The sequence below is a fragment of the Piliocolobus tephrosceles genome, chromosome 21, assembly GCF_002776525.5.
Source record: "Piliocolobus tephrosceles isolate RC106 chromosome 21, ASM277652v3, whole genome shotgun sequence".
NCBI classification, from domain to species: domain Eukaryota; kingdom Metazoa; phylum Chordata; class Mammalia; order Primates; family Cercopithecidae; genus Piliocolobus; species Piliocolobus tephrosceles.
The window spans coordinates 36,639,464-36,666,914 of record NC_045454.1 but is presented as its reverse complement, the minus strand read 5'-3'; the positions used below and the strand labels follow the sequence as shown (position 1 = coordinate 36,666,914).

The following is a 27,451-nucleotide window of genomic DNA, read 5'->3' as shown; positions in this document are numbered from 1 at the left end:
CCAGCCCCGGGGACAGAGCAAGACTCCGTCTCAAAAAAAAAAAAAAAAAAAGAAGTGAAAACCTAGCCAAGTGCAGTGGCTCACACCTGTAATCCCAGCACTTTGGGAGGCTGAGGCAGACTGATCACTTGAGGTCAGGAGTTTGAGACCAGCCTGGCAACATGGTGAAACCCTGTCTCTATTAAAAATACAAAAAAAAAAAAAATTAGCCAGGTGTGGTGGTGCATGTCTGTAGTCCCAGCTACTCAGGTGGCTGAGGCAGGATAATTGCTTGAACCCGGGAGGCGGAGGTTGCAGTGAGCTGAGATTGTGTCACTACACTCCAGGATGGGCAACAGAGTAAAACTCCGTCTCAAAAAAAAGAAAAAAAAAAGTGTAAACATATCCGACAGCGTTCTGATCCGTCCCTAGTCCCACTGGAAAGGCCACACATGGGGTGTACAGCCAAGATGTGACCAACCCATTACCTACCAGCAAACCCAGGTAGGGTATGGGAGGAAAATTGTATCTGAAAGGGACAACAGTGTTCCTAAGACCACACAGCAGAGATCACAGAGGGACACATACTCCATACACCATTGCTCACAGCGTGATTCTAGAACTTGAGTAGTAAAAGGCCACTGGAGGCCTCTACACTGACTTCCCTATTCGACAGGAAGCCAGGCAGCCTGCAGACCAGGATCCTGACCACGTCACCAGTTGGCAACAGGGAGGAACCCCCTGGAGCTCCCACCTGCCCAGAGTCCCTGCCCGGGGTTACCTTGGTGCTCTGCTTCTCCTTCATAATGATCCGGGACAGGAGGACCACCCAGATGGGCATGGTGGCCTTGACTGCAAAGAGAGGGAAGGGCACTCAGGGGGCTGCCTGAGTTCCAGGGCCCAACCTGTTCCACCTCCACGGCTGGATGGGAGGGCTTGGCAGCCCCTCAGAACTCTTCACCCCTTCTCTGTCGGTAGGGCTTCCTCCCACCACGGCAGTTGTGGTCTGTCTTGCTTACCTCCCAGTTCTCTTCTCAGCTCCTTTTCTCCCTAAGAACCCTGTGCGTGTCCCTCCCCTACCAAAACCCTTGGTAGCCCCTCTGCTGACTTCTCAGTCCGGCGGGACGCGCCCCGGGAGGCGCACTCCTTTCCATGCGCCCAAGACCCAAGCTGCGCGCCCCGGCCGCCGCCCCCTAGGCCGGGCGCGGAACCTACCGGTGTGTGCATAAGACACGGGCACCTTCCAGATGCTGACGTGCGCTGACACGGACGCGAAGTACTTGCCGAAGGCGAGCGGCAGCACGTAGCGCGGGTAGAAGCGCGGCGGCAGCAGCGGGCCGGACGACGGATGCGGACTGGGTCCGGGGCCCGAGACGGGCGGCGCGGGGGGCACGCGCCAGGCGCGCAGCAGCGGCGGGAGCCCAGCGCACAGAGCTAGGATGTGGCACAGCGACACGGTCACCGGGAACGGGAAGGCGCTCAGGATCACCTTGTTGACCACGTTGCCGCCCGCGCTCAACGCGTACCACAGCAGGCACAGCGCCGCCACCCGCGCGCCCTCGCGCGCCCCGCTACTGCTGCTTGCTGCGCCCGGGCCCCCCGCGCCAGGGCCCGCGCCCACCGCAGCCGCCGCCATCCTGCCCCAGCGGCCGCCCCTTCCCGCCCGTCCGACGGCCCGACGCCGGGCGGGGGCGGGGCTGGGCGGGGGCTGGCGCTCCGGCCTAAGCCGTTTCCCATTGGTCACTGACTCTGCGCGTCATCCCCCCGCGCCGGCCGACGCGCCAGCCACACGTCTCGAGTGCAGGCCCAGTCCGCTGTAGATGCGCTTCCGGCGAGGGCGGAGCCAAGGCCGGAAGCGGAAGAAGGGGACGGGGACCTGGATCCAAGCTATGCCACCTGAGACGTGGGCGGTCCCAGTGACCGGGAGCCAGAACTCGAGCGTAACAGGCGAGCAGGAGCGTGGAGGGCTTTGCAGCGTCGGCGTCTGTGCGTGGGCCAAATATCAGGGCCTCTACCAGGGGTACATGGGCACCCCCTAACTAGATTCCTGATGGCTGGCGGCGGCTGACACCGAAGGTAAAGGACCTTTTGGGGAAAGAAACCAGTTGTGAAAAGCTCTTGGGCTAAACTTGCTCTGCAAACTGGGGCGCACGCGCATGGCCCAACTCTGGCAGTGGGACTATCCCGGAGCACTCGATCCCTGGAATCATGTTCTGGAAACCACCGCGACGTGCGCAGTTCTCGGGCCTGGCCGTCGTATCATCCCACTGAATCCTAGGAACGCCGTGCGGTAGGTATCACCATTCCCATTTCACAGACTGAAGTCCAGAATGGGGAAGCGACTTGTCTTAGGCTTCCTGGCCACTCTGGGGACCGTGGCCATGGCAGCGTCCTTAGACACCTGTCTCCAAGGCTCGGCAGAAGGGGGAGGTGCCGGGCCCTGACGGGTGATGTCCAAGCACCAGCCGGGATGAACCAGCCCAAGGCCCCAGTGAAGGAAAACAAGACGAGGTTTTCAGTAAGATGATCTTATACTATTTCAAGGACTATAATCTGTTCCTCAAATCGTGTACCTCCAATTTTTTCAAGGAAAGGGTGTTAAAATTCCGTTACAGTGTTTCTACTTGTTAAATTAGAAGCAGCAACCGGCTGGGTGCGGTGACTCAAGCTTGTAATCCCAGCACTTTGGGAGGCCAAGGCGGGCGGATTGCTTGAGCTCCGGAGTTGGAAATCAGCCTGGACAACATGGCAAAACCTCGTCTTTGCAAAAAATACAAAAATTAGCCAGGTATGGTGGCGCACGCCTGTGGTCCCCACTAGTAGGGAGGCTGAGGTGGGAGGATCGGCTTGAGCCCAGGTCAAGGCTGCAGTGAGCTATGATGGCGCCACTGCACTCCAGCCTGGGTGACAGAGCGAGACCCAGTCCCAAAGAAAAGTAGAAAGCAGCAACCCAACTTGGCCCGCCAAATGTTGGAAGGTATCTTTGCTTATCCTTGCATTCTCAAAGGCAGGTAACATTAGTGCCCTAGGCCCTCCTGGATACATGGACACAGGCATGGTAGTCCCTGCAGGCAGGGGTAGGGGGGAGCTGCAGCCTGTCCCAAAGTTCTAGAGGTGCTGGTAGGAGGCCAAGTTCTGCACCCTAATATCCTCCATCTGTGCCCTGTATCAGAGTAAAGTCACATCCTTGAGACACCACATATCAGCAGAGCTGTTAAACATAGGCACAGTGAACTTGGGAAAATGTAACTATAGGCACCCTCCAGCACAGCTGAGTGTCAGATACTTCCACTGACATGCTGTGTTTTAGTTCTCACAACTCTGGGGTAGGTATTTTCACCCCCCAAATGGGGACATGTGCACAGGAGTGAAGAGATGAGCTCAGAGCCACACAGCTGGTGGGTGGCAGGCCTGGGTTCAACCTCATCCTGCCCTCAAAGCCACTTCGCCCATGGCCTTTTGTTGGGGAGGGGAGTGTATTCTGCACCAAGCTTTTGCCAGGAATCCCTGCTGGCTCTGAAACTGACTCTGGACTGACTGTAGTCTTACAGCCTAGAAGGAACCCTTGGTTTGCTCTGTGAGATTGCATGTCTTAAGGTGTAGCTGTTGCTTCATTTGTGAAATTAAGCAGATATGGATAAGATGACCTATTCCAAAGTGAAAAACTAGAAAACCAAAGTCTTAGCCTACAGTTTCAGGGAAGAGGGGGAACTAAAAGATGATCACTTTATAGTCAAGGGAGAACTATTTTTTTGGAGTCAGCAACAACCAGCCAGTAAGGCAGCCGGGGGCCAGGGCCACAGGGTGGGCTGCCACACACACACACACACACACAGCTCTGAGCCTCTGGTATTTTGTTAAGGTGGGGTAGTCACTGAGACCTGTGCTATGGAGCCTCCTACGGAGGGGTGCTCTCTAGGCCAGGTAAAGTCTGGGTGAGACAAGATAACGTTCCTTAATGTGGCCCTGAATGAATAAAATGTGGAGGTCCTCCCAAATGCAGCAGCAGGCTAGCAGGTGGACTTCAAGGTACAGTGTCCTGTCCTGTCTCCCTGCATTGCGGCTGTTGGGGTCTAGGTCTTTCTGGCTAATCCACAATCCAGGAAAGGGCTGATTTGGCTGTGAAGGTCCAAATGAGAAAAGATTCACAGACTGGTTTGTGCAAATGGTTTTTTTTTTTTTTTATTTCCACATTTATATCACAAGGTGTCCACTTACTGGACCAAATAGCAAAGTTGCTCCCTTCTGCGTCCTGAGAACACAGAAGTCTAGGTACTGTACATTCACTAAGGCTCCTTGTTTTTGCAAATCGCGTTTATGACAAATAACCATAAGGCAAACGAATCTAAAGGAATGGTTATGAGTGTTTCCAGCGTACAGACAGGTCTTCCCCCTCGCCCCACAGTACAGCATAAAACCAGTAGCACCCACGGTAACTTTTGTGTTGTTTTGGGAGGACTCTAGAAAGGTGAAGTTTTCTAGATGTATACAGGAAGGGAAAAAAGAAAGGGAGGAAGAAAGGAAAGGTTTTTTTTTGTCTGGTGGTCTGATGGAAGAAGTTGTTAAAATAAACATGAAAAAACTTAAATTTTTGCAGCATTTCTTTAAAAACGGGGTTATAACTGAAACCAGATATAAACAGGTGGCTGCCCATGGAGTGTGGGTCACCCTGGCTGGCCAGCTGGCCCGCCTGCCCAATGCCAGTGGCTCACTACAGCTGAGAAGCTTCTGGCACATGACGGACAACACTGACCTGACAGTGGCTGAGTAGGGAGCAAACAGAGGCAGCATGGCCCACTGTCTCACAGACACTCAGGGCCAAATTAAAGAACAGAAAATGCAAGAGAAATGAGATGCGTGCTTCTGTTGCTGTGTTAAAGGTAACCTCTCCACAGGTTTTCTGTGCCTGCCTGCAACTGAGGTCCCAGCTTTCAGGTGCTGGAAAGCGTCCGCACCTCTTCAGGGGTGAGGGACTAACGCTTTTTATAGCTGGTTTGCTATAGAGTTCTGAACTCACTTTGCCCTCCTTCCTTCCACGCGGTCCTTCCTTCGCAATTTTGTTAGTAAACTGGTAGCAGCATTTCACAAAAGGAGAGTTTTGAGGGAAGAGCGCAGAGAGACCGCGTGACTCCCGCCCCCTCCCTCCTGCCCGGGCTGGACTCCCCGAGTTCCCAGCGCAGGAGGCAGCTGGGCCCCGGCCACCCGCCCACCTGCCTGCCCGCCCGCCCGGCTTCTGCAAGATGGGAATGCACTTCGTGGCTGACGGGCCGGTCAGTCCAAACAGACATAAGGCAGAATGTTCAAGCGCCCGTCATCGCCGTGCGGATCAAGCGATATGCACTGCGTCCAGTCATACCAGTTACCCTGTGTGTCCTGACACCCGTTCACCCCCGGCCACTGGCTGGCCTGGATTCTGTCGAGATCGTCCTGTGTGATATCCCGGGTCAGCCCGGGGAGGTCTGTGGGCGGGCTTTGAGGCACCAGCACGTGCAGCTGCCTGGCCCCTTGCCGGGTGCTCTCCTCCTGCTTCAGGTACTCAGACATGAAGTGGTGAGCCCCCGGGGTCTGCGCGCCCGACGATGAGAGCAGGCTGCTCTGCCGGCTCAGGTAGGACTGGATGATCTCGTTGCGTGACAGCTCCTTCCAGTTCGTCTGTTCAAAGGGGCTCTGGAGGCTGGCCTTGGCCTCCTGCTTGTCCAGCTCTGTCCTGGACTGCTGCTCCATGTGCACAGGGCTGTCTGCCCGCACTGGCTCTTTCTGGGTCAGAGGTTTGATCTGTCTTGTCATGGGGTCAAAGGTGAGCTTCCGCTCTTTTAACCGGACAGGCTTGACGCCCGCCTCAGCCACCTGCCCGTCCAAGTTAACCGTGTAGTCTCGAGGCCGGTACCTCTTCTTCTTTTTACTGTCCGAGCCCCCTGAGGAGGCAGCGTCACTGTCCGCCTTGGAGGAGTCTGGGGAGAAGCCCGCCCGGGACAGGAGGGGCTCGGCTGGGGACAGCCCTGCCTTGCAGCCCGGCCCCGCCAGCCGCTGGTGGCTTTCCGGCTGCTCAAGCCAGCGCACTGGGCTTTCCGCACTGGGCAGCAGCTCAAGCCGCCGTACAGGGGGTGTGGACGGCTGTGCCAGTGGAAGCGGTGACGGCACCTGTGTGGCATCGAGCGCCTGGGGCCGCGGTGAGGGGCTGGGCACGGAGCCCTTGGGTGCATACAAGCTCTGCTGTCGGGCAAAGGAGCCCTCATGCCGTGAGTTCCGGGGACTGAAAGAGCAGCGAGGGGGCCCCTTGGGGTGGGGAGGCCCCGGAGTCTCATCCACCCTGTCCAACTGCTGCAGTACCGAAGCCTTTGGCTGCAAGCAGGGTCCAGGGGGCTTGCCCAGGCCCGGGGAGCTGGTGTGCGGCCGCACAGCGTTGACGGGGATCTTGCCACTGTGCTTGTCATTCTCGCCACGCTCCAGGCGGCCGCCCTCTGGGCCTGCATGCCCACTGCCATCCAGGGAGCCAGGGAAGCTCTCTGGACTCCCACTGATCCCATTGGTGGGGAGGGGGGATGAGTTGGGGACCAGGGGGTCGTGGCTAGCTTTGGAGACCTTAGGTGGCGGCCCTGGGTGGCCGAGGTCACGCTGGTCACCCCGGCGCTTGCGGCTGCCCAGCCTGTCCAGCCGCTGCCCAGGCAGCCTCTGGAGGTCATTGCGGCTCTTCAGGTCATGGATGCTCCTGGGCGGGCCAGCCGCCCCCACCTCCGGCCGGCAGTTGTGTGCACCCCCGTTGGCAGAGCCAGTGGCCCCCGCCAGCCCCCGCAGTGCTGCCTCATGCTGGTGCGCTGGCTCGATGAGCTTCTGCCAGCTCCGCAGCAGCTTCTTGGCCCGCTTGGCGAGCTCCTCGTTCTTGGTTTTCTTGCGGACGTCGTTGATGAGCTTCCCAAGTCGTGTTTCCTACAACCAGAAAGAGAGATGATGACATACTTTCGGGACAGGGACTTCCCCATGAGCTGAGCCAGAAATGGTGGGAAGTGTCCCTGACAATGAAATGACCCGGTTCCCACTGAGCCCTAAACTGCCAGCTTCCCTGGCACAAAACTTCTGGGGATTTCCGGTCCTTTGTGACAATACAAATTCTGAAACCTAGTCCCCAGACCTTCAGGGTCCCAGGTGGCTTCTCAGCAGTGCCGTCCCGCAGGTTCCTGGTGCCAGGGGGCTGTGGACTGTCAAGGCCACTGTAAGGACACTGCCAGGGAGGCTTTCTGGATGAGAGGGTGCGATGGCCAAGGTGGCAGCACAGAGGGTCTGCTTCACGTGGAGGGTTGGGGACAATGCCTCTCACTAGAGCCTCCCCCAAGCACACCTCTCCTGATGTCCCCATGTCCCCACGTGCCCATGAAGTGTGCTGGGCATGTAGGATGGGATTAATGCCACTTGGTCACTGCAGTGCCCACGGGCGAGCAAGATCACGGGGCACAAGCTGTGAGGGCACACCGCCTCTCTTGGTCCTCTGAAGCAAAGACACACGCTCCTAGAAGCTGGGGAAGGACCTGGGTTGGTGCCATCCCCTGGCTCCCATTCTGCACTCCCAAATGCTGGGGTCTGGGATACTCACCTCAAGTGCCTCTTTGGTAATGGGGTATTTCTCCAGGCTGGAGATGACTTCCAGCACCGCCACCATGTTCCGGATCTGTGGAAATAAAGAAAAAGCCATTTGTCAGGTCCCTGCCCTTCTCCCCTGGGAGGCTGGGACACCCTACCCCAGTCTGTTCCAGTCTCTCCCCAACCCCAGAACAAGAGGAGCTGGCAGCACTGAAGCCCCCACTCCATGTAGTCTCCTACCTGCTCCCCGGGCCAACCTGGCACCTAGTGCTCATCCTCACCCACTGTCTGACCTCCTCCAGTGTGTGGTGTGCGGTCTGCTCCAAACCCTCCAGTGTACATGGTACATATCCACCCACCTGCTGAAACCCAGGATGCTTGTGAAACAAGAGCTGCTCCTGATACTTAAAATGACCTCTACTCTGCCATCTGATGGGAGTGGGAGAGGAGACACTGAAATATTCATCGAATAAAATCCACAAAGCTTAAAAGATCAATACATAGGCTGGGCGCGGTGGCTCACGCCTGTAATCCCAGCACTTTGGGAGGCCAATGAGGGCAGATCACGAGATCAGGAGTTTGAGACCAGCCTGGCCTACATAGTGAAACCCCCATCTGTACTAAAAATACAAAAATTAGCTGGGTGTGCTGGCATGCGCCTGTAGTCCCAGCTACTCGGGAGGCTGAGGCACGAGAACCGCTTGAACCCGGGAGGCAGAGGTTGCAGTGAGCTGAGACCACGCCACCTCACTCCAGCCTGGGTGACAGAGCGAGACTCCGTTAAAAAAAAAAAAAAATTCAATACATAATAAGCCAGTCAATTTGAATCCAAAGACACCATAAAGAGAGCAGAAAGTCACAAAGTGGGAGAAGGCATAGGCCACAAGCCCCAAGGAGCTGTATCTGGAACAGACAGAGAATGCCTGTGCAGCAGTACAGCTGACCAGGAGCCCAGCGCACAGTGGCTACAAGACAGGAACAGGCACTGTGCAATGAAATGTCAGCACTAATGCTCAGCTTCTCAACTTTATCAATAAATTAGGAAAACTCAAACTGAACCCACAAATGGATACATGATACACGCACCCCACTGACAATACTAGGTACTTCTTGGGGTACAGCCAACTTTGGGGACTGCTGGACTCTGTCTGATAGAGTGAAACATGAACACATCCCATGACCAAGTAATCCCTCCCTTTTAGGATCTTGCTAGGAGCCACACCTTGTTCTAAGCACTTCCCACACATTACTAACTCCTTTAATTGTTACAATAAGAATTCCTACTGCTCAACTGCCACCTCTAGCAGCTACAGGTTTCTGGTGGGCTGGTTGGCAGGCGGGAACCCAGGGGCCCTGAGGAAACCACAGTGAGTAGATTACACAACTCCCCCCTACCCCTACCCCAACATGATAAAGGAGTTACGCGGGCACATGATACAAATTAAAACAGCATAAAAGGGCACACAAGGAAATGGGCATCTCTGACCCAGCCACTGTAGCATTACCTTGCATTTTTTCCAAAAATATCCCTTGTGTGTACAGGTGTATACATCTACACTTGTCACATATTTCAAAACCAAACTGACCGTGGTTCTTCCCTTTTCTGACTTAACATCAGCAATGTCCAGCCTCAAACAGAGCCCCTCATTTGGCTCACCATCCCTTCCAGAGTGGGGAAGGCCCGACTTGAACGCTGTGGGACACTTAGGCACTTTCCGTTCGCCATTACAAAACAAGGCTGCAACTGACGGCAGTGACAGTCTTGACTCTGGGGTAGTGCACAGACAGCCGCAGAGGAGCCGGGGCTTCACATCCATGCAGGGTGGTCACCTCGCCCCCAGGGAGGCTGCTCCATTCCATTCCCACCAGGCCACATCCTTGCCAAGACTGCATGGCGTGAGTTTCCATAACACGATTGTAAACTCAGCATCTTACACAGCACACATTTATCATCTCAGGCTCTAGGGCTCAGAAGTCAGGTCTTGGTCTCACTGGGCTAGGATCCTCTCTGGAGGATCCATTTCCTGCTCCTTCAGGTGTTAGCAGAGTTCAGCTCTTATTTATCTATTTTTTTGAGACGAAGTTTTCCTCTTGTCACCCAGGCTGGAGTGCAATGGCATGATCTCAGCTCACTGCAACCTCCACCTCCTGGGTTCAAGCGATTCTCCTGCCTCAGCCTCCCGAGTAGCTGGGATTACAGGCGCCCGCCACCACGCCCAGCTAATTTTTGTGTTTTTTTAGTAGGGATGGGGGTTTCACCATGTTGAAGGCTGGTCTGGAACTCCTGACCTCAGGTGATCCGCCCTCCTTGGCCTCCCAAAGTGCTGGGATTACAGGCGTGAGCCACCGCGTCCGGCCCAGAGTTCAGCTCTTTACACTGCAGGAATGAGGCCCATTTTCTTGCTGGTTGTCATCTGAAGCCATTCCCAGCTTCTGGAGGGCACTGCATCCAGCTCACAGCCCCTCCCCCTTATGCCTGCTACAGGCCGACTTCTCGCCCAGCGTCTCTCTGACCCAGCCAGGATAGGTGCCATCTGTAAGGACTCCCTGACTAGGCAGGGCCTGCTCAGATGATCTTGGATCATCCCCCCATCTCCAGGCTGTTCCCTTAGTCACATCTGTCATGTACAGTACCACGTGCCTGGGCTCCAGGACTAGAATGTGGACGTCCTTGAGGGCTGTTAATTCTGCCGGCCTCATGGATTCTGGCTTTTCTACTCTTCTGCCCCACTTCCAGGGCAAGGCAGCCACTGCCCCTCCCTTCCTTCCCCTGTGTTGTCTCCTCTGGGTGGAAAGTTGCAGAGTGACCACAGAGCCACGACAGCAGTCCCCGCAGAGCTCCCACAAAGCTGCCCCTCTGCCAATGGGCCCATTTGCTCCTTGGCAACAACGGCCTTGCCTTGCAATGTTCTCATTCAGGGCTCCAAATAACCCTGAAAACCCTGCTTCGAGCTGCATCATGGTGGGGGTGGGTGGGTGATGTGAGAGGAGATGCAGTCGTGTCCGCACTCCTCATGCAATGGGCAGGGATCAGTGCTAGGGAGGACTGCGCCGTTAGGAGGCCAGTCCCAGACAGACAGCAAGGCCAACCACTCCCTGGCCTAGGCACTCCAGCACCGACTCAGTCCCTGGGCTTGCCACATGGCTTCACCTCCATCCTGCTAACCTCACCCTGGTATATTTGGAGCCTTGGTTCCCCACATACTCCTGAAGCAGCAGTCTTTGCAGAGCAAAACACTGCCCAGGCCCAGCTAGCCTGGTGGCACAAAGTGTCCTTGTCCTTGGGCAGACACCATCCTGCTGCCAGAAAGGAGGGAGGAGACAGAACACCTGGGCAACCCCAGGGTCTGGCACTGAGCTGGTGCCCCAGAAATCACTGCTGAACCAACAGCCAGCCCCAAGAGTCTCCTGGAAGCTGTGTGGGAGCTGGGGACACCAGGCGAAGGTCTGAGGGCCCTGTGACTGGATATCCTCACCCCTGGCCCCTCCCCTGCCTCATGAACCACGGCTTAAGTGTGTGCAGAGAGGCCTTGAGCCTCTAGGAGCCCCAAGGGAAATGCTACATCCTTGGCAGTCCCCTTTCTGTCCCCAGAGTGTGAGCCGCTCACCAGAGGAGTAGAGGAGCCTGTCTGCTGTACCTGTAAGGTGCTAGAAACCTACAATCCTACGCCGTAAACAGATGAACTCTGCCAACACCTGGCGGGGCAGAAAACGGATCCTCCAGAGAGGAGCGCAGCCCGCTGCTGCCTGGATCCCAGCCCAGTGAGACTGGACCTGACTTCTGAGCCCTAGAGCCTGAGATGATAAATGTATGTTGTATAAGACACAGAGAGAGGGTGAGTGCCCAATGCGGCCACTCCCTGGAGCCAGCAGAAGGCACTCAGTGATGTCAGCAGAGCTAAGGATGGGGGCAAGGTGAGACTGTCCTGCCCTGCGACCTCTGGGGCCTTGATGTCAAGCAGCCTGAGCACTGTGTGGGGAACGCCACCTGAGCATTCCAGACATAGGCCTCCCAGGCCCAGGAGGCAGACACTGAGCAATGCAGCTAGGAATCCCTGCAGAGGGACTGGCCCGGACCTCTTGCCCCCGAGCCCAGGCACATTGAGCCAGAATGCTCCAATCCTCTTTATAGATGGCCACGGTCTGTCCCAAGGAACACTTAGCACCCAATTGGTGTTGGTCCCACAGGAGCAAAACATGAGCTGGCTTCTGACCCTGGCCCTGGGGACCCTGCCTTAACAAGCAACTCACTCCCCACCCAGGAGTGGCAGGTCTCCCACTCTCACGGAGGTGGCCCTGTGGGTGGCAGAGGCGCTAGGACTTGTATGTCGCTGAGGGGAGGCTCCCGCTCTGACTCCAGGCCTGAGAAGTCCAGCATGAACCCTCAGAGCAGGGGGGCAGGCCACAGGGTGAGGGCAGCACGCACCTAAGGTGGCCTCCCAGGGAGGTCAAAAAAGGATGTGGCAGAATGAGCTGTGTCCATCTGGGCTGGAGACTGACCTCCATGCTGAAAAGCAGAAAAGAGCTGGAGAAGAATGGGCAGGGAGCTGGGCAGGGAGCTGGCCAGACAGCACCAAAGCCTTACGGCAGGGGAGGGGCCAGAGGTAAGGACATCGGGAGGAAAAACAGACCAAAAAGACCCCAGGCGGCTCCTTCACAAGCTGTCTTCTATCCCCCTTCGCCACTGCCCCCACAGACCACCTGCCCTTGCCCCGTTTCTGGGATGCCCTTGGCACCTGTCCGTCTATCTGGGGAAGTACACTAGATCCTAATCTCAGCACAGACACAGTTTTGACTCCACATGGGGAGCCACTCCAGAAGACAGCCTCAAAGGATGGCTTTAGGGCAGCTCTTTGGGCTTGCCAGGGCCACGTGGCCCGATGGCCAATTGCAGCCTCTTGCTGTCAGGAATAGCCTGGCACATCTGAGGCCCCCTCATCCTTTGGATTCTCCCCTGGGATTTGTTCCCAGTCGAAAAAAAACCTCTCAAAACACCTGCCAAGTGGCTTTCCCAAAGCGGCAGGAATCCCATCAGGAAGTGCAGCCTCTCACTTCTCCACTAGGGACCCCTCAATAGATGTAGATGGGTCTGACCTTCCTTAACCACCAGCGAAGACAGGCGTTGCCTCCCCTTTCTACCAACACGGCTGCCCCTGCCCACTTCACTTGCTTCAGTTTGGCCTCTTCATTGCTGCGGGAAGTGCCTGTGAAGGGCGAGGGTGTTGAGTGGGGGTGGGGGGTGTTGACAGCAGAACCTCCATGCAGCTACTAGGAGAAGGGCACGGGTAAATGCAGCAGGGAGCACTCTGGAAGCAGGTGGGACCTCCCTGAGGTGCCTGCTCCAAAGGCAGGCAGGGCAGGAAGTTAGCAGGTGGGACCAGGTGTGGCACAGGTATACATGTAGGTCCAGCCCAGCCACTGGGGACATGAATGTTGATGGAACTGACTCCACTGTCACACCGAACATTTTCAGGTCTTAGAATGGAAATCCATGAGGCATGATCAGGTACACATAGGCCAATAGGAATGTGAATGTTAACTCATCCTTCTGGAATCTCAGAGAAACCAAGTGGGGAGGCCTGGTCTCAGGCCACAGGCATCACAGCTAGCATAGATACCGAGGAAGAATGGTTTGCATCCAGGCAGAGAGTGAACCGGGGACCACCAGCACAGCCCTCAGCACACAGGTGCCCCACACCTCAGGGATGCCCCAGGAACACACGCATGGGGGCATGGAGGGGACAACTTCTCACCCAAGACCACAGGAGGTCTGGCTGTCCCAGGGCTCTTTTGTGGTCATCCTTCTATATGAGAACTTAGAAAGGCTTCCACGGGCGTGGTGATGTATACCTGTAGTCCCAGCTACTCAGGAGGCTGAGGCAGGAAAATCGCTCAAACCCGGGAGGCAGAGGTTGCAGTGAACCGAGATCGCGCCACTGCACTCCAGCCTGGGCGACAGAGCAAGACTCCGTCTCAAAAAACAAACAAACGAAAAAACGAAACAAAACACCCAAAAACCCAAAACAAAAAAAAAAGAAAGGCTTCCAGAAAGGCTGGCACCTTTGTCCCTGGAGAGCCCCACAGCCTGTGCTAAGCCACAATTCCAGCCAGCCTAACTGGTGACATGTGCTGTTCAGCTCACAGGAAATGTGAGGAAGGAGGCGGGGCTGGACACGCACAGAGACAGCCTGAGGGAGGGGCTGGCACCCCTCAGAAGCAGCCTGGGTCAGACGCCTGGAGCTGCGTGAGACACCTCATTCTCCCACACCCTGGGAGCAGTGGGGAACCCTGTGTGTGACTTCGCAGCACACCACGCTCCATGTGAGCTATTAAAGACCCACCGTGCAGCCTCGTCTTTCAGTGACATGTTCCTGAAGAAATAATACAATCTGGAATTTGCTACAGAATCATCCCGTAGGGTGAGTGACAGGAGGGGGACAGGTAAAACAAAGTCACATGGCTGTAAGCAGCTATCTACTGAAGCAGGATGGTTACCTTTCTCTACTTTTATGCTTGAAATTTGTCACAAATAAAGATGAGAAAATACATCTATTTCCTAGCATTTGTTGGGGAGACTTCACCGATCTAGAAGGACTGGCAGCCATCTAAAGGGGAAGTGAGCAAATAGCTGTTTCCACCTCCTCATAGTGGCTTCACTGTCCACTGTCTAGCCCCTGAGTGAGGCAGAAAAAGGGCCAAGGGCTGGGTAGGATGCCACCTCCCTCCATGTGAGCCTGTCTCAAGTCTCAAGCCTCCTAACCGATTCGAACTGCACAACACCATCTATCTGGTGAGACCTGAGGAGACCCTCACCAAGCTCCCCTACCCTAGTACTGGGCTGCTGCTTAACAGACCTGGTGCAGAAACAGCAGGCACCCCTGGGGCTGGAGAGGGGAGCTCTGAGTGCCCATGCCAGCTGTCCACCCCGGTCCGACTCTCAGGTATCCTCATGCCTCTCTTCTAAAGGAAGCCACAGAGAGCCCAAACCAGGGGTACGCGCTAGGTCGACAGTTCCTTGCTGCAGGGAGAGGCCTGACCTGCACCAGGAAGGAGCCCAGGACAGCCACCACCACAGAGAAGACAGATCCTCAAGTGGCCCAGACCAGGAGGGAGGAGTTGGCAAGAAGGGGCGGGGGCTAGGTCACTCTCTCCCAGAAGGGGAGAAACATAACAATGAGCCAACAGTAACCCAGGGAAGGGACAGCCGTCACTCCATGCCCTGCCCAGCCCCAGTCAGCACTGCCTCCCTCCCAACTGTGATCCACATCCTATGGCTCTGGGCACAGCTGAGTCATACATAGGACATGGCCACTCAGAACTTTCTTTCCATAGTTTCCCCCAAAGGCCAGCCAGCAGCACTCCTCTGTGGCCCTGTGAAACCCAGTGACACCTCTGACCTCTCCGGAGTCCAGAAGACTAGACTCTTCTGAAAACCTACCTACGACAGGGCGCGTGGAATCACCTTTCAAACCAAACTCCTGTTGGCAAATATTTTAATTGGGCTGCGGCATGCGTCCGAGTTTTTCTTCTGTGAAGAGGATCACTGGGTCTGAGTGCAAAGCTGGGGCCTGCTCAGTGGAGTGGACCCGCTACTGACCAGCCTCTTCCTCGCTTTATTACAGGGGTGCGTAGGTAAAACCCCCAGGCCTTGAGTAATTACTGCTGGGGATTTCCAGCCCTGGTCTGAAACAAGGAACTGAGACTGAGTTTTGAGTCCCAGCAGCCCCTTGCCTCGCCTCTCCATTTTCTCCACATCTGAACTGTTCCCACCCCGCCTGAGATCCCCAGCCTCTTGGGAGTGCAGCTGTGGTGGCAAAGGGGAAACCCTGTGCTGAACAAGGTCTGACCAACCAATAGAACCAAGGGTCCGAGCCTGGGCGCACAACTCGCACAGGAGCATCACTGGTGGGTTGCCCTTGGGCCAAGTTCTTTCACTTCATCCTCATGAGCATGTTCTACAGATAAGGCAACTGAGGGCCAGGAAGGTAACAGAGGTCCCAGGTAGACCACACAGCTAGAAGACGGTGAGGCCTGGCCTTCCACTAGCCTGACATGGCTACGAAACACACAGGGCCCATCTGGTGTTTTGAGTGGGTGGGGTGAAGGTTACCAGGTGCCACCAGCCTGTGGTGATATCGGCACTCTGCAAAGACTCTCCTGGTGTGCCCCTGCAGTGAAATGCACATGTTACAAACAATTCCTTGAACCCACACAGGGCCACCTCCACAGCATCCATGTTGTATCTGCCTTGTCCCCAGGATGCCTGAGAGGCAGGGCCAGGGTGACCCATGCACGCAAGGGCCACCATAGCAGGACTTCAGATAGCACTGGAGCCCGCTCCCCACCGGGCTGGCCCCGGGAACAGTGCACATGGAGCACGGACTGCAGCAGTTCTGTACTCCCCCACCTCAGTGTCTGGCCAGCCTTCCTGACCACCCTGGACAGTGGGCAGCACTGCCCTGGCAGCCTGTGGGCCCGCACTCGTGCCCCATAGCCCACATAACCTGCTTCTCGGGCTCAAAACAGCCCCTGCTGAGGCCTCAGTGGCAAAGCACCTGTAAAAAATGGTTCACTTTTAAAACCAACAATGGGGAAGTTGTCGGGTTTTTTTTTTTTTTTTTAATGCAGAATGGTCTAGACAGTAATTTACAAAAACTACTTAGCTCAAAAAACTGTGGAAGTGTTCATCAGCAAGCAAGCTGTCCTTCCAAACCCAAACACGCCACAGATGGCACCCAGAAGCAGACAGTCTGCCTTCAATGTGCTAAGCATTCTAATGCCGTCCGCGGCTGAGTCACCTCGCCCACCCCCCAACCCCCAACACACAGTCGTGTCTGCTGAGGACACACGGGTGAATCAAACAGGGCTTTGCTGGGAGAGTGTGGGTCTGTGATTTGGTTCCCGCCACACCAAGTCTTCCTGCTTCTGACAAACTCTGCACGTGTTCCCAGGCAGCTGGGAGCCAAACTGCCTCTAGTGCAAGTCAGTGCAAGAGGCGGCACCTGTATTCCCCGAGGGGTGCTGCTGTGCTCACCCTCGGGCAGTCGTCACCCTGCACTCTCCACTCAGTCTCTTGGGGCTGGTGCAGGTCCACCAGGCTCTGCCTGGTGAAGGCACCTTCCTCTGAGAGGACCTCACGGGAGCCTCAAACCCCAGGGGCAAAGCCTCAAGTTCACAGCTTCTCAGAAGAAGAATGACACTGGGAGGAAGAATGACACTGGGAGGAGCAATGATGGGAGGGTGCATGTCTCAGCCACAGCCACCAAGTTCACCACTTGAAAAACACTTCCTGCTGGGGCCCTCCTGCTACTCCTGGGAGCAGCCGGCCACGTGAGTGGTCTGTCATGTCCACGTGGCCCTCCCTGTCCTGCAGCCAAAGCTCCTGTAATGCTTGCTCGAGTATGCAACTGCACGCTACAACTCTACAACTTGGCCCAGGGGACGGGAAATGCTACCTGAGCACAGGCAGCACGTGGAGCCCTGACTGAATCCCAAGAGCGACTCAGAAAGAGGAAGCCCAGGACTTGGGGCAGAAGTGGGAACTCCATCAGTAGGCATGCCTGACCTCTGCAGCGAGAGAAACCTGCAGATGAAGCCAGGAGGCAGGCAGTGCTGCTCTCCACAGCCACTGCCCCCACAGCATCCTTCCCTCCCACTTTCTGTTTTAGCAGCTCTTCCCAACCAAACTACCAACCTAGACTCTCCTGACCTCTGCTTCAGGTCTGCAGAACTTACAATTCTTACTGCCACTTGGCCCTTTGTGAAGGCACAAGAGCTCTCAAAGCTCATCTGTAAATTGATTCGTTGCTACGCGGATAGAAGTGGAGCAGTGGGAAGCCAAGCAGAGCCCTGGTGATAGCACGCCGGGTGGGGGCTTCTCCCTCCCAGCCTCTCTCTTCCAGGAGCAGCCGATAAGAATGCCAGCTGCAGAAGACTGGAAATGACCCAACATCCTCGGGGGAAACACACACACAGTGCTCGGCCCATATATGTTCTGCCAAAGACAGAGCCCAAATAAGAACGAGCCAGCTTTTCAGGAATCAACAGGGAACAACCTTCAAGAGACTGCCAAGCGCAGAGATGCACACAACAGCACACCCTGTGCCGCCGCCTGGAAGAACCTAGCTGAGGCTGGGCAGACAAGGACCTGACGGTGGAACCATGCTTAGCTGTAGCAGAGGACTGCACCTGGCATCCAGCGCTGACGCAAGACCCATCACTGAGTGGAGCCCAGTTCCTCCTCGGAGAGCATGAGAAAACCACAAGATGGTATATGTAGATCATGAATGGTGTGCTGGAGACCACGCCCCAAGGGGCCAGGCCACGTGGGCCGGCATACTGCACTTTCTGCTGGGTTGCTCTGTGGTCTGTAAGATCTGTTCAGGCAGGGCAGTGCCCAGCACGGCACCTGGAGGCAGCCTCAGAGGCCCATTGAGAGAGGAAGCCGAAGGAGAGCAGCCCCTTGCCTGTCTGTCCCATTGGGCTGCTGTAAGATCCTGAGAACTAATGACATTCTAGAATTCCCTGAGACAAGTCATCAAATGCTCTCTGAGCACCGACTGCACACAGGTGCTCCACCAAACTCCAGGCCCGCTGGATGCTGGGAGGGGGCGTTAGGATCCCTGCGTACTGACCCAGAGGAACACACAGAGACAGCCAAGGTCAAGAACAGAAGCAACAGATAAAATGCCACTGAGGCCCTCACCCAGGCTGCCAGGAAACCCCAGGGGAGGAGTACACTTGGCTGAGGTCCAGGGCCACCCCTTCCTCCACAGCTCCTGGGCTCTATGTGGAGCTGGAGGGACAGGAGTGGACACTGGGGCCTTCTCAGTGGGTACTCCTGCAACAAGGGCCATGATGGAGAGAACCAAGGACACTGAAATCCATGGAACAGGCTGGTGACTCTGTGGATCCCATGTTAACCACCATTTAAGGATGGACACTCACGCTATGATCCAGCAATTCCACTCCAGGCAGCATCAACAGAAATGCACTCAGAGCAGCTGCATTCAGAACAGCCCCAACTGAAAACAGCCCACGCGGCCACCAACAGAACGCCAAATAAATAAATCACGGTCTGTCCGTTCAATGTCGGATGAACAAACTGCTGCTACACATAACCTCAAAGACAAATCTCAAAACAATGTCGAGTCAAAGAGCCAAACACACAAAAAAACATTTTTTTTTGTCCTGGATTAAAAGGTCAAAAGCAGGCAAGACTTCTGGATGGTGAGAGCAGTCAGGGTAGTGGCAGGCAGAAAGTGAGTAGGAGAGGACGTTGAGGATGGCTTCAGGGGAAAGGCTCTGTTCCTTGACCTGGGTGGACTGGGGTTCTCAAATGCGTTCATAAATGTTCATTCAACTGTAAAACTTGGGACTTGTACACTTTTCTACATGTATATTTTCTAGACTATATTTGTAAAGGTTGTTAAAAATAACCTACTGTGTGTGAATTCCATGATCTTAGAGGCCACCTCATCCTACAGAAACAGATGGCGAAGCTGTCAGGGTTGTGGAAGAGGGGGAGGTATTGGCAAAGCAGCCCCTCGCTCCCCACAGCCCAGACCCTCTGAGAGCCCCACAGAACAAGGTCTGAAAACAGCTTCAACATGACCCCCGGCCACCTCTACAACACACAGTGATGCAATGTGCACTGTGCTTCACTGCTCACTGAGAAGCGTGTCTGCACTCTCCTGCCCTGGATGGGGCTGGGGAGGACAAGGGCACTCTGAAGCTTCCCCAGCAGGAGTACTCAGTTGATGAGTCTCGCTACTGGAAAGAGGCAGACAGGCAGCACCCACTGCCTGGGCATGGTGCCAGCACCCTGCAGGGCACTGGGGTCTTGCCATACCATGGTCTCCCCTGAGACTACGGATACCCCACCCCCACCCCCAACAGGTATTAAGCCACTTTCCCATCCAAGAAGCCAGGGTGCCAGCTGGCCACAGATTAATTACTAACCTAACCTGCTACCCCATGCAGCCAGCACACACCTGCCTCCCTGCTCCACTGTGATGCAGGAGACTTTAGGATGAGGCAAATCTGCATATCTACACAGTGGAAAAGGACAGTGAAGAAATTCCTCTTCTACTCCTAGTTTGCTGAGAGGTTTTATCAGGAATGGATGTCCGATTTTGTCAAATGCTTTTCCTGCATGTACTGGGATGATTATAAGGCTTTTCTTGCCTTGTAACATGGTTAATTACACAGATTTTCAAATGTTATCTGCCTCCCCTGCTTTAATTCGACTTCCTTTCTTTGCTACCCTCATTGTGGTGGTGGTGTTACTGATGTACTTACAAGTTGAAATTTATCAAATTGTATACTTCTGATATACGCAGTTTATTGTATGTCAATTATACCTCAATAAAGCTATTAACGTCAGGCACAGCAGCTCATGCCTGTAATCCCAGCACTTTGGGAGGCAGAGGCGGGTGGATCACCTGAGGCCAGGAATTTGAGACCAGCTTGGGCAACATGGTGAAACCCTGTCTCTACTAAAAATACAAAAAAATTAGCCAGGCGTGGTGGCGGGTGCCTGTAATCCCAGCTACTTGGGAGGCTAAGGCCTGAGAATCACTTGAACCCGGGAGGTGGAGGTTGCAGTGAGCTGAGATTGCACCACTGCACTCCAGCCTGGGCCACAGAGCAAGACTTTCTCAAAATAAAAAAGTAAATAAATAAATAAATAAATAAAGCTATTAAAAAAAAAAAAAAACCCATGGAGGCAGACAGATGCAACAGGTTCTAAAAAAGCAGGAGGGATGGCAGGCAGAGAGAAGGACTGCTTCTTTGTTAGAGAGAGGGGAACCAGACGCCACCTGGATTTGTCCTCCCCGGGGATGGAGGGTGGGCCCTTTGGGGAGGCTCCTTCTCTCCTCAGTAGAAGGAGAATGACTATCATGCCTAGGATCTCAGAGGGACTGTAAGGACTGAAAGATACACTTGAGAATGCACACAAGGTACTCCCCATCTCAGACCAGACTCCTGCAGGCATCAGTAGGCACCTGCTTTTTCCTTCTGGGACACTCTGCATGCCCCCACAAACACTTGTGCACTGCATGGATTAGGCATCCTAATTGTAGCTTTGGAAAAAAGCTGTAGCTGAAGCTGGGTCACAGTGTCCTATGAGCTGTGAAATAAAATGCCAAACAGCCACCAAGCCACTTCCTAAGGCTGAATTTACACACAAACACCCTTGTATGCCTACCTGTAGGGTTTGGTCATACTGGAGACTCAGGTGAAGGAACCAACTTCCTACACTCGAGAAAAGGCCAGCGACTGCAGACATCTGCAAAGTCTTGGGCAAACAACAGTCTGCTCTCCCGAAAACACGGTGCAAGCATGATGCCGGATCCATCCTCCTGACCTGAAAGCAGCCACGCTGCGTCTGACAGATTCTTTTCCCTCCTAACTCAGCATGGTTTTCTCCTATGGGAATTAAGCTCCTACAGTGAGGAATCTGTCTGAAATCCTGACTTTTCCCCCTAGACAGCTGATCTAGATCCTTCCTATTCAAGTGTGGCCTAGGGGTCAATAGCACCGGCATCACCGGGGAGCTGCTTCGAAACGCACAATCCCCACCTTCCCCCGACCTCCTGCATCAGAAGCTGCATCCCAACAAGCCCTCAAGGGGGCCCAGTCCCACAGGGATGATGGGTAGAGGTACCAAGGCTCTGCTTGGCACCAGCTGCCAAGCTTGTGCCCAGCTGCAGCCCTGACCCCTACTTCTGTGGCCAGCCAATCAGAGGTTCCCTGGTAACACTCCTGGCACCACCTGCACCTTGCTTTACAGAGCCTCAACCAGGTGTGACATCATCCAGTCCCTCTGACAACTGTAAACCCCAAGGCGGTGTGATGTGCCCAAGTTCCGTCTGCAGGAGGGAACTGCAGAGTCCACACCACGATCCCACAGAGCCCACCAGACACAGCTGTGGGGCCCTGTCCTGTCCTATGCCAATCTCAGAGAAGGCCCCTCCTAACAATGGTGTGACAGCGTCCAGACAAATCACAACAGGATGAAAGGACAGGAAATATCCAAGCTGGTGGGGGACGTACTGCCACCAACCAGCAATGCCCATTGTCAGAGACAATGGTACCTGGCAGAGGCTGGGGAGCTCCCAGAGGATGTTAGCAAATCAGGCCACACATGTCCCTTCCAAATACAAGTTCAGCAGCAGCAGGTCTCACCTGCTCGCCTAGGCATGACATGTGGAGCCTGTCACTAGCTCCATAACCAGTGTCCCCACCTTCATCCACTTGGCTCCCAGAGTTCCTGGCCAAAACGGCACCTCCCTTCTTCTAAACCCCAAAGCCGGTGTTTCTAAGATAATTCTACTTCAGCTCCAACAAGGACTTGAGTAGCTTCTGCGGGCTGGACCGATGACCAGTTATTGCACTGTGGACATTTTCTAAGGGCAGATGATGGCTGTCTTGGTTCCAATCAACTGCCTTACAAACCACTGCCCTGGAATGCAACTTTCCCAAAGGTGGCATCACTCAACCCTCTGTTTTAAAAACACCAGTCAACAAAAATAACAAGTTGCACACCACCCCCTTCCCCCAACACACAGCCGAACATCCCAGAGGACTGGCCGAATTCTGTAGGTGGACCATGCAGGCAACTGACGCCCACCAATCCAAACACCAGCACCTGGCCCCCAGGAGGGCCACCAGCCCATGCCTGCAAGGAGAAAAGAACAAATCCTCCTACAGCCGTCAATGACATCTCACAGACCCAACAACCTGATGCCGAGGTGCCTATCCGAAGTTCATTGACACCCTCTGTCCCAGACTGTGCAGAGGGCAGGGCTAAATCACCACCTCACCATTCACCAGGTCTGGAAAGCAAGCCCTTTCCAGCAAGGGAGAGGTGGGGAGGGACAAGAGAGCTCCTCCCCTGGTCATCTGGCTCACAGAGCTCCTCCCCCCACCTGCCCACACATCTGCTCAGACTTTCTTTAGCCCTCACTATCTGCAACACACCCGCTTTCTCACCTGTGGTCCAGCCTCCACCTACAGGTCTGCTCCTCAGGTGCAGGGACCTTGGTTTTGTTCACTGTTGCCTCCTAAGTGCCTAGAACAGTGCCTGGCAAGTAGCAGGTACTTGATAAATGCAAATGATGGGAGGATGAAGTCCCTCATTCACAACTGCTGGCCACCATGTTTACTCCAATATCACAAACATCTCAGGGGTCTCCCTCTGTGGCAAGTCAACACCTAGAGAGCAAATATGCTTCGTCCCATTGTCAGCTGTCACCTGCACTGGCCATCCCAGAGGATCATGAGAACACAATGACTCTCGGTGGTCCTCACAAAGCTCCAAAGTCCAGGCCAAGGGTGCCATCTCTGAGTGGGTCCTAGAGATGCTGCTAGACAGAAGGGCACCTTTCCTGTCCCTCCAAAGCTGTGGTCAGTGGTGGCACTGGCTCTGCTACTCTCTCAGGCAAACTTGTTTGCTCAGCAGGGCTCAACACGTTTTGAGAGAGCCTTCGTTTTCAATGCAGAGGTCCTGGAAGTTAATATGACCACAAAAATTTTCTCCAGTTTACCTTCTTGGCAACCCTAAAGCTATTCCAAATGGTTATATAAGGAAAGAGAAGGGAAGCCACGTGAGATTTTTGCAAAGCCACGAATTAAAGCAATGTGGAAATTAAACATAACAATCCACTGTGGTAACTCAGTGATGGAATTATCCATACAGTGGTGGCACAGCGTGGCAAGGCAGGGAGAGTGGAAGCTTGCTGGTAGAAGCCTGTGTTATCTGCTGGCTACAGTGAAGGCACACTCAAGGGCCACCAGGGCTCCTGAGGCCACTTGCCACCGAGAGCCAAATCAACCACTTCCTTCCTTTTCCACTAAGGGCTAGGCAGCCCCTGGTGGCTCTGGGGAAAGCCCAGCCACACAGCAGTGGCCCCAGTCAAGCCCCAAGTGGGGTGGAGCAGATCTCACCAGAACTTGCTGCTGTGGACCTGAACCACGCACATCTCACAAGTGCGGAAGGGGCAGCGAAACCAACCTGAGAGGCCATGATTTGGTCTGGGCTAAATGCCAGAGGACACCCTGCAGCGAGACTTGTGCTCCCTGTCACGACATGTCCAAGGCAAGGTGGGGTCTGAGCTGGGTTCTAGGAGAGGCACTGAAGTGGCCTGGAGAGGTGGCAGACCACTGGACATGGAGAAGGTTCATTTTTCACCATGGTGAAGATGAAGAGGGGGGAAGAAAACCAGAACTTTCTTCATTTGCTAACAGCACCTCATCAACATTTTAAACCTTTTTTTTTTTTTAACTTAAAAAAAAGAATTCTGGTTTCCCTCACCTTCATCTTCACCACACAAGTGCTGACAGTCAACCACAGTCACAGAAACTCCAACAGTGCAATTAAGAGCAGGAATGCATGTTTTTACTACACCCTACGGCAGCATTAAAAAGTGCTGGCTCTGAACCCTACCTGTCACCACACCAAAACAGCTCTGCCCAGGGAACCTGTCACCAAAGCCAGGGACACATCAGCCTGCCTCAGCCTCACCTCTCAGAGCAGTTCCTCGAACCCAGGGCTGCTCTTTTCTCCTGAACTCTGCTCCTGCCGATGGCCCCTCTACAGTCTCAACTTTCTCCACTTGGGGATCCTCAGGCCCCAACCCCAGATCCTTCCTCCCTCACTGCGAATTCACGCTCCAGGAGCAGTGGCAGTACCCCCGTGTAGGAAAGCCTGCAGTCCAGGAGTCACCTCCGGTAGGCACCTCTGCGTTGGACCCCAGTTTCAAAGCCCTGAGATGGTAGACCCCAGCCCTCCTCAAACCCAACTTGTAACACGCGCGCACCTCTTTCCAGCTCTGTGACTGTCTAGACAGTCTCACCACATTGGGCTTAATGCTGTGCTGACCGAGCACACTGAAGGAAGCAAGAAGGGACCTGGTGACTTGATGGTGCCCGTGCTCCTTGCCCTCGATATTGGAGGTCTCGCCCTGCCCCTGTGGTCTTCCTCTCCTCTGACAGCATCTACTGAGCCATGGCTGTTGTCAGATGTGTGCCCTCGTGAACCCCAGCAGCCTCAGGAGGTGAGATGAGCATTGTCATTGCACAAATGGACACCTGGCGACTCAGGAAGGGATGACATCCTGTGGTGGCTTCAGGCTCAGAGTGTCCAGCAGACCCAAGAATGGAGACCAGTGCTCAGGTCTGACCCCAGAGGCCAAGCTCTGCACAGAACAAAGTGCAGAGCCAATTCACACCCTTCACTCCCCCAACAGCAATGCTTTCCTGGGTGACTTTCCCATCCTAGTCCAGTGCCAGTAACAATTATGTAACTGCATCACAGATACTGCATTCTTTTTTCATTTAACACTTCTTGTTGCTACATAATCTTCAAGCTCATGTCTAACAGCTAAATGTTCTATTAATGTATCATAATTCCCTTAACCTTCTCTGATTGCTGGGCAGTTCATTTCTTTCTAGGTTCTCCTACTGCAACCAGTATTGGAATGAACATCTTCAAACATGCTTCCTTCTCTCATTTTTTCCTTAGGAATCAATTCCCAGGTGTTAAACTTTACTTCAAGAGAGTTCAAATACTTTCCTGGCAACTGCCTCAACTGTTTTCTTTTTGTTTTTCTTGAGACAGGGTCTTGCCCAGATTGGAGTGCAGTGGCACCATCGCGGCTCACTGCAGCTTCGACCTCCTGGGCTCAAGTGATCCTCCCGCCTCAGCTTCCCCAAGTGCTAAGATTACAGGCAAGCCACTGTGCCCAGCCATGCTTCAACTGTTTTTAGCTCTTGGCTACAGTGAATGACCCCATCACAAAAGGGAGGGAGAAAGCAGCTCAATCTGCTGTGCCCTGCCAAGGGTCCTAGAAAGCAACCCCATGTGGTGTCAGAGCTGTTATCCTGCCCTCCTTACGTTTCCCTTGCCTCTGCACAGGTATGGAAGAGTCAGGCGAGTCTGACTCTGAAGGCCAGTTAGGCAAGAGAGAGGATCTGGCACGGACATTCATAAATAATTTCCTAGGACTGGCACTGAAGCCATACTGCCCACAACTGCTGACCACAGCCTCAGCCATCAAGCGCACGCGTGGGCCACCTCCTTGCATGGAGAGATGCAGAGAACTCGGTTGCACGCCGCCACACCCAGCTGTAACTCAGACAGGCATGTGTCAATGCTACTGTTGCTCTACCTGGAGCAGGTTACATTCCTTCAGGAACATGCTGGCACAGGGTGGGGATGTTCCTGGGATGTTGGGCAGGATGCAGGGTTGAAGTGGAAGAGGCAAGAGCAGATCTAGCCCCTCTTCCACACTGCTCCCTTCCCCCCTTCACAAAGGAACAGGAGTGACAGGACCTGGGGTAAGGTCTTCCAAAACTCCTCCAGGTGGCTTGGGCAAAGTGAGGCCCTGGACAGGGTTCCACAGCCTAGCTGCTTCCCAGCCTGTGGCCCTTGCACGGCACACTGTGCCACAGCCCCAAAGTTGCAAACAAATGGCTAAGAATGAAGTGGGCCATCTTGCTGCAGTTCATACTCCAATCTCACAAGAAGACCACCACTCCATCACAAAGTCCTATATCTCATAGACCGCGCCCACATGGTCAGAAGGTGACAGATGCCAAAGGGTAACAATGCCCCCAGGCTCACGAGAACACTGAGCTTGAGCCCGAACCCGAACATGTCTACCAGACATGGCCAAGATGGTGGCAGGGCCTAGATCCTTCTCTAGGAGCTGTGGGTTCTTCTAGAACACAGGTAAAGTACAGAAGCCGTAGCCTAGATGACAACCTCAGCTGTCAGTCCCATGTCCCTGTGCCCAGCACTGCCAGCTGACAACAATCTCAATTCAGAACAGCCTCAAAAGCAAGTTAAGTTTCCCCCGCTTCACAGGCAGTGCAGGACCCACTCAGGGCTCACCTGCTGCTGTTATACACCAAATCTCAGAATGACACGTTCTCCAACATTCCCACTTTCCTAGTTTATTTCAGCAGCACCTCTAGAGGCAAGAAGTCAACTTACCACTGTTGTTTCAGACTGCACTTCCTAAACAAGTAACATTTAAGGTTCGACATCAGAAACAACACACCAAGACAATCATGCCTGGGTGAGCATCGGGTTAAGCTTGTTTGCAGTTTGCCATCGGAAAACATGAAAAGAGGAACACGCAAGCACGGTCCCGAGTTTACCCTCTCTCTCCTGGTTCCAGTAGCACACAGAGGTATGTCCCGCTCTGTGGGCTGCTTGTTACCTTTTGTTCCCACCACATCAGAGCCAGCCACTTTCTAAGGCTGGTTTTTTGTTCGTTTGTTTGTTTTTGAGACAGGGTCTTACTCTGTCACCCAGTATGGAGTGCAGTGGCATGTGATCTCAGCTCACTGCAACCTCCGCATCCCGGGCTCGAGCCATCTTCCGACCTCAGCCTCACAAGCAGCTGGGATTACAGGTGTGCACCACCTTGCCCGGCTAATGCTTTTGTATTTTTAGTAGAGACAGGGTTTCACCATGTTGGACAGGCTGACCTTGAACTCCTGACCTCAGGTGATTTGCCCAACTTGTCCTCCCAAAGTGCTGGGATCACAGGCACAAGCCATTGTGCCCAGGCTTTAAGGCTCTTTTCAAATTACCTCCTTGGCCAGGCGCAGTGGCTCACGCCTGTAATCCCAGCACTTTGGGAGGCCAAGGCAGGTGGATCACCTGAGGTCAGGAATTCAAGAATAGCGTGGTCAAAATGGTGAAACCCCGTGTCTACTAAAAATAAAAAAAAAATTAGCCAGGCAAGGTGGTGCACATCTGTAACCCCAGCTACTTGGGAAGGTGACACAGGAGAATGGCTTGAACCCAGGAGGCGCAGGCTGCAGTGAGCTGAGATCACGCCACTGCACTCCAGCCTGGGCGACAGAGTGAGACTCCATCTCA

General features: G+C 54.5%; 2 protein-coding genes across 4 annotated transcripts in view; both read right to left on the bottom strand.

Moving 5' to 3' along the window:
- Positions 1-1,615, bottom strand: part of SLC35E1 (solute carrier family 35 member E1) — a 21,645-nt gene extending 20,030 nt beyond the window's left edge. Inside the window, exons 1-2 of the mRNA XM_023229827.2 lie at positions 1,195-1,615; positions 761-831 (exon numbers count right to left, since the gene is read on the bottom strand). Of these exons, the coding sequence (XP_023085595.2) occupies positions 761-831; positions 1,195-1,615 (492 nt within the window). The remainder of the gene's footprint in view (positions 1-760; positions 832-1,194) is intronic.
- Positions 1,616-4,135: 2,520 nt separating this feature from the next.
- The window catches only part of MED26 (mediator complex subunit 26), a 55,148-nt gene continuing 31,832 nt past the window's right edge, over positions 4,136-27,451 (bottom strand). Inside the window, exons 1-3 of one of the 3 annotated variants that reach the window (XM_023229881.2) lie at positions 14,993-15,189; positions 7,568-7,642; positions 4,136-6,906 (exon numbers count right to left, since the gene is read on the bottom strand). In XM_023229881.2, the coding sequence (XP_023085649.1) occupies positions 5,251-6,906; positions 7,568-7,633 (1,722 nt within the window). In that variant the 5' untranslated portion in view covers positions 7,634-7,642; positions 14,993-15,189 and the 3' untranslated portion in view covers positions 4,136-5,250. Of the gene's footprint in view, positions 6,907-7,567; positions 7,643-11,980; positions 13,339-14,992; positions 15,190-27,451 lie in introns of those variants that run through there. The other 2 variants (XM_023229882.2, XM_023229880.2) reach the window with 2 other exon arrangements.